The sequence below is a fragment of the Hyaena hyaena genome, unplaced genomic scaffold (assembly GCF_003009895.1).
Source record: "Hyaena hyaena isolate Hyena2069 unplaced genomic scaffold, ASM300989v1 scaffold_13, whole genome shotgun sequence".
In the NCBI taxonomy this organism is placed as follows: domain Eukaryota; kingdom Metazoa; phylum Chordata; class Mammalia; order Carnivora; family Hyaenidae; genus Hyaena; species Hyaena hyaena.
In genome coordinates this window covers 5064838-5078482 of record NW_024080645.1, presented here as the reverse complement: position 1 = coordinate 5078482, position 13645 = coordinate 5064838, and the positions used below count along the sequence as shown (strand labels likewise).

Genomic DNA, 13645 nt, shown 5'->3' with positions numbered 1-13645 from the left:
ATAAAATACTTCAATCTGTATTAATGCAATTTCTCTTTAAAACTTTTAAACGTTTTTAATATATAAGAGATATGTTACAGTTTGTTTAACTTTTATAAAGCTGCAGTATCTGGGTTCTCAGGAACTCCCGGCCCTTCCACAACATTCAAAAAGGATCCACTGTGTTCTAGAATCAGCATCGTAGGAACCCAGCCACAAAGGCGAACACGCTTAAAACAGTCCACAGGTCCCATAAACACTATCATCAGCATCTTCATCATCATAATTATTGTTCGGGGTTTTTTTTTTTTTTTTTTTTTCCTACTTTTAAGAAAATGGAAAACTTGTGGGGTTTTCTTCTTCTGGAAGCTTCCTATTAAGTACAGTGTAAAAACTATCATGACTAGGATGTCGCCGTTCCTATTATTTATAGAGCATGCATTTCAGGTGGTTCACAGGCTTCCCAGGCTACTCTCTCGACGCAGACGTCCTGGCAAGTCCCTTTGTTTAAAAATTACGTTTTACAAATGAGCGGATACTACAGCTTTCCAAGCTCCCCCGGGTCCCGGAGCGAGGGCGGGGAGGGGCCGGGGGGGGGGGCCCTCCCCGCGGGTGCGCGCCGCCCTCAGGAGAAGATGCGGATGGCCTGCGTGACCGCGGCGTGGCACACCGGGCACTCGGGCTCGCTCTTCTCGCAGATGCGGTTGGCGCACTCCATGCAGAAGAGGTTGTGGCCGCAGGGCACGAGCGCGGCGATCACCTCGCTCTCGAAGCACACGGAGCAGTCGCGGCTGCCCTTGCGCCGCAGCCCCGACGACGACGACGACGAGCTGGAGGAGGAGCTGGACGACGACGACGAGCCGGAGGTGTCGGACGGCGGCAGGCCGGGCAGCGGCGCCCCCAGCCCGTTGGCGAAGGCGGCGTAGGCCAGGCCCCCCCCGCCCGGGTCGCTGCGCACGCGGCGCGCCAGGGGGTGCTCGCCCGGCCCCGGCGCCGCGTGCAGGGGCGGGGACAGGCGCGGGCCGCCGGCGCCGGGGTGCAGCCGGCGGTGCGCCAGCAGCCCCGGGGCGGCGGCGGGGGGCGCGCCGGCGCCGCCGCCCGGGAAGACCACCGAGGACGACGAGGCGGAAGACGACGCGGAGGAAGAGCAGGAGGAGGCCGCGGGGGCCGCGGGGCCGCCCCCCGGGGAGCGCTCGAACTGCGCCCAGAGCAGGGGCGCCCCCGGCGGGGGCGCGGGGGCCGGGTCGAAGCCGGGCTGCAGCTCGGGGCAGCCGTCGGGGGAGGGCGCGGGCGCCTCCCCCGCCGCGTAGGCGTACCCGTTGCCGTTGTTGTTGTTGTTCCCGTTGTGGGCGAAGCTGAGCGCGGGGCTGGGGGGGCTGTAGTCCGCTAGGCGCGGGGTGGCGGCGGCGCTGCCGCCGGTCCCCCCGCCGAAGTAAGAGTCTGTGGAGGCGCTGCCGAGCGAGCTGGAGCTGTCGTTGCGGTAGCTGGAGAAGGCCTTGCGGCCGGGGGTGGGCGTGATGCTGGGGGTGGGCTTGCTCCACAGGCTGCCGGGGCCGGACCCGCCGGACCCGTGATGCAGGTCGAAGCCCACGTCCGTGCCGTTGGCGTGGAAGTCGTTCTCGTCCGTGAGCTCGATGATCCCGCCCGTGCGCAGGGCGATGTGCGCCTCGATCTCCTCGCGCGCGCGGTCCACGTTCTCGGGCATGCCGGTCACCTCGAACACCGGCTCCTTGTCTCGGCTGGGCGTCACGATGTACGTGTGCGTCTGCTGCTGGATGCGCTTGATCGTGGCGCCCTTGGGCCCCACCACGAGCCCCACCACGCGGTAGGGCACGCGCACCTGGATGGTGGTCTGTCCGGGCAGGTTGGGCGGCCCGGGCACTGCGCCGTTGAGCGCCGTGTTCTTATTCCGCGAGGCGCGGATCATGGAGAAGTGCTCGGCGGCCGAGATGATCTCCCTCCGAGCCATGGCCACATCCTCCTTCCTGCCCGTCACAACAAAGACAGGCTCCTCCCCGCGGACCGGGGTCTTGATGTAAGTATTGGTCTTGGCCCGCAGCGCTTTGATTTTACAACCTGGGAGCCGGGGTTGCAGGGGAGGGAGTGGGAGAGAGAGACAGACACGCCCATTAACCCGGGGTGACCGCGGAGACCTGGGCCCGCCCGCGCCCGGGGCTGCGGGACGGCAGGACGCGCTCCGGGCGGAAAGGGGGCGGCTCCCTCACGGACCCTGGGCCGCGCCACCGGCCGGGAAGCGGGGTCCACCCGCGAGGCGCTCGAGGAGCGGCCCCTTGGCTGCCCGGCCCTCCCCCGGTGACTGCGGTCGTCCCGAGCGGAGCCCAGAATCCCAGAAAAAGTCAGCTGGGGAGATGCCGCCAGGATCCAGCGGGGCGCGCCGTGCGCCCTGCAGGCGCGGCGGAGGGGTCCGCGGGAGAGGGTCGGGGCCGCGGTCCGCCCCCCAGAGCTGGGGGACTGATGGGAAGGGGGGGGGCAGTCCCGGGACCCATTGTTCCTCCTCTGGGCTCCATTCCGCTTTGCAGAAATCCAGAATCCTCCTCCCATCCGATGCTCACTCCTCCTCCTCCCCCTCCCAAAGGACCGATCCAAGGCCCCCTCCCCCAAGCATCTTCTATTTAAATTTTATTTCCCGGGGTGGGCTGGGTGGGGGGCGCCCGGGGAGCGGGCCGGGATTTCAGCAGGATGAGGTGCATCCCGCCGTGGCAGCGGCGCGGCTCGGGGAGACAGCCTGCCTGCACTTTCTTTGTCTGGGGCGCCGGCCCCTCGCGCGGCTCTTCCTCTCTCGTCAAGGCTCGCGGGCGCCGCGGCTCCCGAACCCTCCCGCGCCCTCCCCGCGGGGCGGTGGCCCGAGACCCTCTCCCCCCGCCCCCCCTCCCCGCAGCTCCCCATCCCCGCCGGACCCACCTTGCCGCCCCACGATCTCGGCGACGTGCTCGGAACTGGGCACCGGCACGCACTCGGTCATGTTCACGCTCTTCTTGCGCGGCTCGCTGTCGTACAGAGAGGCGCCCTCGTCACTGTCCAGCCCCAGCAGCGAGAGCTGGTCGAGCGCGAGCTGCAGGGCTCTCTGGTCATCCAGGGTCTCGCCGCCGCCGCCGCCGCCGCCGCCGCCGCCCCCTCCGCCGCCGCCGCCGCTGCGCTCCAGGTCCGCGAACAGGGAGCTGGGCATCGCTCGGCCGTGCGCGCCGCGCCCCCGCCGGCCCTCGGCTCGGCGGCGAGACGCTGCGGCCACAAAGGCAGCCGGGAGGCGAGTGGTCAGGGGCGGGGAGGCCGGCCGGCTGCGGAGGGCTCCGTGGCTCCTTCCTCGGCGCCGGGAGGACTGGGGCGCTCGGTGCGGTCCGCGCCGGGCGGCGGCTGCGGGAGCCCCCGCCTGGGTCCCCACCCCAGCTCTGCCGGCGGGCGGGGCGGGGGCAGAGCTCGAGCGGCGGCCGCGCGTCCCCCCCGAGCGCCCGGCGGGCTGGCCACAATGCCGAGCGAGGAGCGAGCAGGCGAGCGACAGCGGCGTTTCTTTAAGGAGCCCCTCCCCGGCTCCTCCACGCCCGCCCGCCCGCCCGCCGCCCGCCCTCACTCAGCGCTTTTCCTCCTCTCCTCCCCGCCTCTTGACTGAGCCTCTGCAGCCAGACGGCTCCGGAGGGGGACGAGGGAGGCGCAACGTCACCGGCGGGAGCTGACACTACAATGCTACTGACACTATCGCTGGGGGAGGCGATTGGCGCGCGCCGGGCCGGGGGCGGGCGGAGGCCGCGGTCGGGGCGAGCGGGGAGCGGGCGCCCCCCACCCCCGCGCTCGCCGCAGCCCGCCCCGTCCTCCTCCCGGCCGCGCCCCTCCCCCGCCGCCGCTAACGCCTCCCTTTGTTGTCTGATGCGGGACCGGCAGGCTCGGGACCCTCGCGCGCACCCCTCGGCCGAGGACAGTGTGTCCCCAGGTCCCCGCCCCCCCCCCCCACCCCGTGCCCGCCTGGGAAAGGGAAGCGCGCCCGGCTCTGAGAGCGGTCCGCCAGAGTCCCGTTAGCGTCCCCAAATAAACCGCCCCCAGAGCGCGCGGTGCCCCTGGGAGGAGGGTCTACTGCCCGCGCAGGAGGGCAGCCCGGGCCCTCGGACGCGGGGGGCGGGACTCGAGGTCCCGGCGCGCACGGGCCGAGCGGCTCCCGGCGCGGGCTGCCCACCTGCGCGGGAGCGCAGGACACACAAAGGCAGAGGCCCGCCGCATCGCTCCGCGCGCGCGCCCGCAGCTCCGTCCAAGTGGCCCCGAACCTGCGGGTCGGGGAGCCGGAAGCCCGCCCTGCGGCCGGCGGCCTCGGGAGGGCGCGGCGCGGGGGTCCCGCACACGCCCCGCGCGCCGGCCGAGACCCCGCGGGCGCCGGCGCGTGCACGAGCGCCGCGCCGCCACCGCGGGGACGCCGGCCATGGCTCCGGCGGGCGTGCGCGCGCCGCCCTCCCGAGCCTCCCCGCCCCGCGGCCGGGCATGCGCTGTGCGCGCTGGGAGCGGGCGGGCCCTTTAAGGCGGGCGCGGCGGAGAGCGCGCCGGCCCCTCCCGCGGCCCCGCCCCGACGGGAGGTGAGCGCCCGCCGCCCGCCGCTCTTTGTGCGCTGCTCGGGGTGGAGTTGGCGGCGGAGGCCGGGCGCGCCCGGACCGGCCGGCGGGGACGGCGAGCTGCGCCCCCTTCCGGAGCCCGGGCGGCCGCGTCCGAGCGCGAGAGAAGAAAGGAGGCTTTGGGGGCCGCGCCGGGCCGGGGCTCGCCTTCCGCCCCGCGGCCGCCCCCGGGCCCCTCGCGCGCCCCTCTCCTTTGTTGCCGGCGCCCCCGGGCTCGCCGCGCCCCCGCGCCCGGCCGGCCGGGCCGTTCCGCAGGGCGGCCGGGGCCGCGGTTGGCCGGGAGCGCCGGCGTCCGCGCGGCTCGGCGGGACTCGCGCCCGGGACAATGGGGCCATGTGGCCGCCGCCGCGCGCGGACGGGCCCACGCGGGGCGCGCTCGGGGCGCGCAGCGGAGGCTCCCCGGTGCTCGCTCCGCGCGTGAGCCCGGGAGGAGCGCGAGCGCCCGGGCCCCGGTGTGCCATGCGTGCAGAGGGGGCCCGGCCGTACCTGCCCGGCCACCTCGTAGGGTCGGAGAAGTGACTGTGACAGTAGATGCGGTCGCGCTGGGCACTCAGTGGGCAGGGCCGCAAACGCCCTTGGTGCTTCCCCCGTGGCTCACCTGGAGCTGTCTTGGAGGAGAGGTGCTGATTATTTCCTCGGGGAAATGAGGCTTAGAAGGCACTCAGACGGGTTATTTCCTCAGGATGTTTGTATCAGCTTTCCTGAGCGTGCGTGCGTGTGTGTGTGTGTGTGTGTGTGTGTGTGTGCGCGCGCCACCACCTAGTTCTCCGGGTTGACCTGGTTTGTCAACCACCCGTCCCACCACTGTGCTAATGAGGACGGGGTCCTGGAGGAAGGAGGCTCTCGGTGGAGAAGGGCCTCCCGCAGGGCCTGGAGGCACCGGGTCAGGTGGGGTCGGGACCCCACGGCCCCGCGCCGCTTACGTCCTGCCAGCACCGCAGGGTCATTGCTGGCCTCTCAGCTCTGTTTCTAGGAATTTAATAACCTCCCGATTGGGCCCACTGAGGTTTCCCTTTTCAGACAACACCATGAAAGTAAAGTTGTTCCTTGGCGTCCCCTGCTAGGGAGGCCCGCACCCGGGTAACTGGGAACCCTCCCCGCGGGGACAGGCCCGCACACATCCCCCCCCCCCCCCCCGCCTGCCCTGTTAAGATTTCAGATGGGTTAAATCCGAAATTTGTTGAGAGGCTTGCACGCTTCAGAGTCCCTGGGGCCCTTGGGTCATTCCCAGGACGGTGTGGATGACCCTGTGGAACTGACACGTGTCCTTCTCCCCCAGCAGATCATGGAGGCGGGCGCTCTGTCCGGCCGTAGCTCCTGACGTTCAGTGAGGTCGCACATCTTAGCCCACTTGGAGCGTGAGCTCAAACTCTGGCCTGAGGAATTCACGGAGGGCTGCCGATGGTAAGGCGCCCCTTGCATTCCCCGCGGCCCGGGCCGCCCTCCGTAGGCCAGCCTGCTTCGGTAACACCTGCGCAAAGATCCGGTGGCTTTCTGAAGATGCCCGCAGAATCGGAGGGCCTCCCGAGCGTCTAGGAGGGTGAGGGTGTGGTAGCAGGAGCCGTGATGGTTGACAGACCCGACCCCCAGCCGCTGGTCTCTGAGAAGGGGCTCGTAGGCAGCTCCCCACCTGCCTCGGGGGGTTGTCTGAGCAGATGGATAATGATGGAGAAAGGTAACTGGCTGCAAATTACACATACCGAGCAAATGTGTAGGTGGAGTGGCGCTCAACCCACAGCCACTTCTTCTCTTCCCTGCCTGTATCCGGTGCTGCCCAGTCAGGGTATTTTCTGACACTTGAATGCTATTATAAAAGTAACAATCTGGAAAATTTAATTCTCAATTAATGGATTTAACGAGCCAAGACGTGATAAAACTTGCAAAGTCCAGTTCTGCTTTTAAATAGATAATACACCCGCCTCCGTAGTTTTGGGCTAGACTTTTCCCAGGCTCCTTTAGGACCCCGGAGCTTAACTGCTTTTCCCGATACAGGATGTGTTCCCTCAGGACTTCCCCGATGTGGCCATATTTTTAAAATTATTCTTAGCAAGAGCGAGAAGCTTGCAGAATGTGGTCTGGTAGTACAATAGAGGGTCTCAGTTGTCGCACCTTAAGAAAAGGTAAAGTCACTCAAAAACAGCCGAGATTAACGACAAGACCACCTTGGACGTGTTTCCACAGGATCACTTTTCCAGAGGATCAAGCTCCTCTGCACACACCTTGCTTGCTTCTGCAAACTGAGTGGCTGGCAAACGTGGCTGAAATCCTCACGGGAACACTTTGAGTCAACTCACTTCACGTTACTGAGTGTCCGCGTTCTTTTTTACAGGCACCGAGGAAAGTGCTGACGGTGCAGGAATGCACGTGGCAGAGAGGGGTCCCTCCCCCGGGAACCCTTGTCATGTCCAAAGGCAGTTACGCAGCAGGGGTGAGTGCCCAGACGGGAGTAGGGTCCCGGGAAGCCTTCCCAGAGGCGGGATGTTCTGCGTTGTGCTTTCGGAGGTGAGGCGTGAGAACTGAGACTAGAGCCTGGTGCGGCGCTTGGCGTCTGGTAGGAACTCGGTCCGTGTTCATGAAAGGAATGGGTGAGCCAGGTTGAAAAGGCTCCAGGTGTAGTTTTCTTATAGAAATGTGAATGAATAACTGTCTCTGGGAAGCAGCTCAAATGAGCCATAGCCACAACTGCGTCCCTTTGAGAGATCACAGGTGATATTTATTAAGCACTTGCTGTGTGCCAGGTGGTGTATCACACACTGTTTATAGTGCAGTAAATACTTCTGTTGTCCCCATTTTATAGATGAAGGTAAGGTAAGTCTCTGGCCCAGGCAGAGGCACATTTATCTTGAAGCAAGTGAAGCCTGAGCTTCTGGGCCCTTCATGTTCACAGGGCCTTTGCATGGCCATGGGAGGGGTCAAAGCAATTTATTTACAGGACTGCATGTTTTAGTAAGGTTTTCATGAGTAAAGTCTTTATTCTTTTCCTTAAAGAGGACCCCTACGGTGATGTGACCTTTGGGCCCAATAAGGCTCAGATTCGCTGTTGTGCTTCAGGTCACAGCTGATTAATGGTACCGGGGCCTGTGAGCAAAACCAGCCCAAGCTCCTTCCCACCTGTGGGCTGTGGCTCCTCAACTGGGGGTGGGAAATCCTTCCAGCCTGTGTCCCCACGGGACTGTACCGCCCACGTGGGTGAGGGCGCTCGAAAGCGTTTTGGTTTTTGATGTCCTGTTGTTAACGTGCATGTGACATGGGACGTGCAGAACACAACGCTTTTGAAGAATATTCTGGTAAGATGGGAAACGCTCTCCTTACGTTGGATGAACGAGAAAGGAGACGAGGTGCGCACGTTACTAAACCCTCAGGAAATATCAGGAGGAGCAGATGAACAGGCCGGGAAGCAACACATCGAAATTTTCATGACGGTTATTTAAATAGTGGGATCACGTTTTGTTTTCATGTTTCAAGTTCTGAACGTCTTTATTCGATTCATTTTTAAAAGTAATACATGCTTAGTTTAAAAGTTAAATGGTACTAAAAGGCTTCATAAAATCAAAAGCACCCGTACCTGCTGTAAACAGAAGGAAAACCCTAAAGCGAATCCTAGCACACATTTATATTTACAAAAGCATTTGGAATTGTGAGAGTAGAGAAGAAGAAAATGTCATAAGTTTTATAAAATGGGCCTTTAAAAGTAGGTTGACTTCCAAAATTTAAACATTCATTTAGTTAATCACCAGTAATAACCATTCTGCAATGTCAGAAAGGAATAAGAATCAGGAGGTAATTTTAAAACCTCGAAGATACGCAGGAATTGGGGGAGCCTGGAGGCCCACGACCTTCCAGGAGGTGCCCCCTTCTTCGTGAGCAGGGATGAAATGGATCCTTGATTCCCCCACTTTACCCCCAACCCCCTTTCCATGAACCGAGGGATTCTAGCAGGTGGTTAGAACCTCAGGATGTTAGCAAGTGTGTGGTCCTGAACCTTCATCTGGTGGGGAGCACAGGAACGGAGGCAATGGACTCCTTGACAGTCTGGACTCAGGACCCGGAGCCCAGACTTCCGACCCGAAGTGTCCATTCTTTCTCAAGTAACTTAAGGAAATCGGGGCTGCCCCTGGTTCAGCCCTCTCTGTGCCCTGGGCCAGGGTAGGAGAGGCTCAGTCACATCTGCTGCTGTCAAACCCGAGAGGAACAGGGCAGCTGCCCCCCGAGTCTAGGTGGGGGCCGCCCAGCGAGGCGTCTGCGGGAAGGCAGTCTCACCGCCCCTTGCTCCGGCCCCCTTTCCTGAACTAAACGGGGCCCTGTGGTGAGGGCTCCAGGAGCTGGGGACCCTGTGTCGGGGAGACAGTGAGGCGGCGCCGGCTCCGTGGTCCCAGCCGCAGCCTAAGCTCCTAGCGGGACCCCCAGCGCATGGAAATAAGTAAAATGGACAGCGTGCTCTGGCCCGTGGCTGAGTCAGTACCATGCTAAACCCCCGGACAGTGTCGGTTCTCACGGCGTACTGATAAGTGTGATGACCATCTCTGTTCCAGAAAGTCCATTCTGGGAACTAGGATCGGAATCCAGCAACCCCAGAGCCCAAACTCCAAGCAGCCAAACTTCTCAGATAGAAGTGTGTCCAGAAGACAACCAAGACTGAAAAGACTCAAAATCGTGGTGGAAGAGATGTAATCGGTGGAAGGAGCCGGGACTCTTGCAAGAGGAAAGTCTTGGGGCTGAAAGTATTTATTCGTCAGAGTTGAGGATGACAGATGACAAAATAATAACACTGAATTAAATAAAAGGTGAAGTGCATCACGATCCTGGGTGCTCAGTAAATGGAGTTTCAAAGATCAAAAGCGGGAAGGGCACAGTGAACAGTGGAGGGAGAGAGAGTCTTCCGGTACTCAGTGGGAGGCTTGTTCTGTGAAAGTGCAGTGGGGGGTGGGGGAGACAAGGGTAGATGCTTCTGGAAGGCAGACACCAGCAGAGGACAGGAGCTGCCTTGAGCTGGGAGCAGCCTGCAGATGGGACGGGCCACCTCCCAGACACCTGAGGACCACTTAATGAGGGATGTGTGCAAAGGCTGCACTGGCCGTGTAGACAGGTGCTTTGGATCGGGGCGACGTCTTAAGTTTTCCTCAGTCGGCTTGTTGACCTTCGGCTGGTCAGCTAGTCTCTCAGCTTTGGTTTTCCCATCTGTAAAATAGGAATATTAGTCCTTACTTAGGCAACAAAGGTGGGCTACCCTTCTCCGCGCCAGTGGGATGTAGATGTACTCTTGAAGGATGAGGGTTTCTTTGCTCGTCCCCTTCTACAGTGACAGAATACAGAGCGACAAAGATTTAAGCTCTAATCTTTTTTAATAGTTTGTATGACCACACCTTCTCTGTTCTCAGTACTTTAAAATAAATACCTTTATAACCTGAAGTTTTGTCTCGTCAGCATCAGGCTGAGAAGTCAGGATGCTGATTAGTGAGATGCAGCTGTTGAGCATCTCCCAACCAACTCTGAACCACTAGCCAGTTTAACTTCGTGCTACACTGATTTCTTCCCCTGTGCATTTCGGTTCAAAAGATAAAAATTATGTCAACAGAGCTATTAAAATTTTAGCTAATAATAGAATCGTTTTTGTTACGCTGATAAAACAAATCTACAGCTTTATTTAAATTCCACAGCGGTCATTGTAGTAAAATGCGAATGCGGCTATGGCTATGCAGAGAAGATCCTCGGACTCTAACAAGCAAAGAAATACAAATGCGAGAACGCCTTTCAGGAAGCGTGAGGACCAGTCAACTTAACGGAAGAAGTAAAATAGAGGCCTTGATGGAAATTCCACGACTCAGAGAAAAATAAAGAAGATGGGGTCTCCAGCAGCAAAATTTTAAGAAGCATCATAAGTGGAAAGTAGGAAACCGAACACAACTAAGCACACAAAAAGCCTAAAACAACCAAATAAAACAAATACCAACAGGTCGGTAGGAATGGGGATGAGGAAGCTGAACGCCCTGCTGAAGAGAGACCCGTGGGTCCTCAGGGAGAACTTGACCTTGGCGAGGTCCTGGCCGTGGTCTCTGGGGCTGGACTGGCTGGTGTGAGAGCTTCCGGCTGGGCCACCTCGTTTTGAGACCTGGAGCTTCTCTGTGTCTTCTGCCCTCAGCTCCCTCGCCCGTGTCCCTGGGCTGAGTGCAGAGTGACGAGGGGTGCTCGGGGAGTCACCTGTACGCTCCTGTGCGCACCGTGCTGAGCGGCCCGCGCTGGCGTCAGACGAAGAGCTGGGTGGCTCTAGCTGTCGCACAGGGTCAGCAGGAAGCGCAGACGGGAGGGGCTCGCTGTGTGGGACAGAGGTGGACGTGAGCTGGGGCAGAAGCCATCCCCCAACAGGAGGCTGAGGTGGCCTTTTAGAAGCACTGTGTCACGTTGGGTCTTTTCCTGCCTCACAACACGGAGAGAAGTAAGTTCGGGGGCGGGGGGCGGGGGGCGGGGGGGGCGGTCAAGGAGTTAAGCTTGAAGAATGAAATCATAAAAGATCTGAATAGAAACAGCTGGCTGTTTCTAGAATTTTGGAGTAGGAGAAGGGCTCTCTGAGTGCGACCCTACGAGGGAAGATCATTTAGGGGAAGGCTCTTATAGAACAAGGACACTGTACCGCGGGCCAGAACCCCGTACAGGAGGCCTCCCCAGATGTGACATACCAGTGGTGACCTTGGGGGGCACACGGACAAGCCTGTTTTAACTATTATACACTCATGTATGTATGTATGTATGTATTTTCAGATGAGATTTTTTTTTAAAGTTTGTCAAGTTGGTTTCCATAGAACACCCAGTGCTCATCCCCACAAGTGCCCTCCTCCGTGCCCATCACCCCCCTTCCCCTCCCCCATTCACCCTCAGTTTGTTCTGGGCATTCAAGAGTCTCTCATGGTTTGCCTCCCTCCCTCTCCCTAACTTTTTTCCCCTTCTTCTCCCCCACGGTCCTCCGTTAAGTTCCTCCTAATCCTCCTATACGTGCAAACCTATGGTATCTGTCCTCTGCCTGACTTATTTCGCTCAGCATAATTATACACTCATTTTAATTATCTTATAAAATCGTATTGGTATATGAACCCTTAGAATTCACTGATGTCAAGGAAGGAGAAGTTGAGTCGATATGTATGTTTTAAAAGGAAGTTAATCTGAACAACTATTAGGTGAATAATATTACAGTTGGTTCTCAGATATGGTAAAATATATAATGCAGATGTTACGTGAGTGAGTGATGACTGGAGGTGGAAATGATGGATGAGAAGATGCTCTAATTAGGTGAATTCTTTAAGGATGAATTTATAATTAGAATTAAAGAAATTTTCAAAAATGTTTTTAATGTTTACTTATTTCTGAGAGAGAGAGAGAGACCGAGCACGAAAACAGGGAGAGGCAGAGAGAGAGGGAGACACAGAATCTGAAGCAGGATCCAGGCTCTGAGCTGTCAGCACAGAGCCCAACATGGGGCTCGAACTCACAAACCATGAGATCATGACCTGAGCCAAAGTCAGCTGCTTAATGGACTGAGCCACCCAGGTGCCTCTATAATTAGAATTTTACACAGTCCGTCAAAGTACAACTTTTTGGGGGATGTGGGAGGTATGGAATCTTCCGGAAGTTCATCTGAAAGATCACAGAAGAACCAGGGGGTTAGGAGCAGCTGTCACGACACCAGGCATCAGCACCTTTTATGACCGTGAAGGGACACGAGCGTGGCATCCAGGCCGAGGAGAGGACGTTCAGAAGCCGGTGCGAGATGGTGTACGTTCCTCTAGGCAGGTCCCGGGCGCATCTGTCCTGCGGGCACCGGGCTGGGGCGGGGGGATCGGGAACAGCGAGGGGGACCCAGGGTGAGCCGTCTGGAAGGGAAGAGCACACGGATGAGCTGACCGACAGGCATTTGTGTGACATCACGACTCTGACAAGTGCCACCGAGGACAAGACTGTGGTGCAAAGAATTTATAAAAGGGGAGACCTGGCGACTTTACTATGCAGAGGACTTCATCTCGGGCCTCAGAGTCCATAACCGATGAGCTAAGAAAATGTTTTCACGCATGGAGTGAAAGAGTAAGTTGTGATATTTCTTGAGCACCTATTACGTACGAGGGTGATGCTGGTTCTGTCACTCAGTAATCTCAATAGTCCAGTGAAGTAGGGACTGTCCTTATTGAAACTTCTGCCCTGAGGAAGCGGGGCCTGAGCTGGCCAGCGGCAGGCACACCCGGGCCATTTGAGTGCGAGTTCTTGCTCACTTTTTTTAAAAACACTTTTGAGAAATAAAGGAGGTATGGAAACCGGGACACGTGCCGCGTATGATTCGATGGCCTTGCACGTGTCCACGCACCTGTGACACTGTCCCCAGAGTCCAGATGACAGACGTGTCCGTCACCCTCGTGAAGGTTCCTGCCATCCCTTCTGTCTGTGACAAGAACTCTAGCATGAGACCCAGCCTCTTCAGTTTCTGAGCACCCGACGCCGTGCTGTTGCCTGTGGGCACCGGGAGGCACGGCAGAGATCGAGGGCGTGTTCATTCCACACAACTGGAGCATCTTGCACACCCCGCTGGGGTGAACATCCCACCTCCTCGCGGAGGGACGTCTCCTCCTCCCGGGGTCCGGTAACCACCGTCTCGCTGTCTGCTTCTGAGTCTGACCGTGGTGACTTCCCGTGCAAGTGGGACCCCGCGGCGTTCCTTCTTCCGCGACGGACTCGGTTCACTTAGTACAGGGTCCTCCATGTCCAACCCACATCGTCAACGGATTTGAGCCTGACCAGTGTTCCCGTGTACGTGCATCCCACGTTTTCTTCATCCATTCAGCCGTCTGTGGACACGTGGCTGTTTCTACGTCTTTGCTGCTGTGAATGATGCTGCCGCCGACGGGAGACCGCAGCTACGTCTTCAAGAACGTGACCTGGGGTATGTATACCCAGGAAGGGGACTGCTGGGCCATGTGGCGCATCCATTTATTGTGCGCGGAACCTCCGTGTCGCTCCCCTGAGCACCTGTGCATGTTCACACCTCCGCCAACAGTGCACAAGTGCTCCAGCTTCGC

At 59.4% G+C, this 13645-nt stretch overlaps 1 protein-coding gene and 1 long non-coding RNA gene across 6 annotated transcripts; one reads left to right on the top strand and one right to left on the bottom strand.

The window, feature by feature from the left end:
- Window positions 1–331: 331 nt before the first annotated feature.
- Window positions 332–3526, bottom strand: MEX3B (mex-3 RNA binding family member B). Its single transcript, XM_039257657.1, has 2 exons — window positions 2902–3526; window positions 332–2055 (listed from the first exon to the last, which is right to left on the bottom strand). Exons 1-2 carry the CDS (start codon window positions 3164–3166, stop codon window positions 605–607), a joined length of 1716 nt encoding a protein of 571 aa, XP_039113588.1. The 5' UTR covers window positions 3167–3526; the 3' UTR covers window positions 332–604.
- On the top strand, window positions 1977–9389 carry LOC120249174. Of its 5 annotated transcripts, none has more exons than XR_005532798.1 (4): window positions 1977–2014; window positions 5869–5993; window positions 6919–7017; window positions 9122–9389. It is a non-coding gene; the product is annotated as an uncharacterized LOC120249174 (long non-coding RNA). The 5 variants fall into 5 exon arrangements; XR_005532795.1 differs by lacking the exon at window positions 1977–2014 and adding an exon at window positions 4500–4553; XR_005532797.1 differs by lacking the exon at window positions 1977–2014 and adding an exon at window positions 4501–4553 and having other exon boundaries at window positions 5872–5993.
- The last annotated feature ends 4256 nt before the right edge of the window (window positions 9390–13645 follow it).

Coding starts and splice junctions, on each gene's coding strand:
- MEX3B (XM_039257657.1), bottom strand. CDS start 3,166: ATGCCCAGCTCCCTGTTCGCGGACCTGGAGCGCAGCGGCGGCGGCGGC. Junction 2,056..2,901: donor CGAGATCGTGGGGCGGCAAG/GTGGGTCCGGCG, acceptor CCCGGCTCCCAG/GTTGTAAAATCAAAGCGCTG.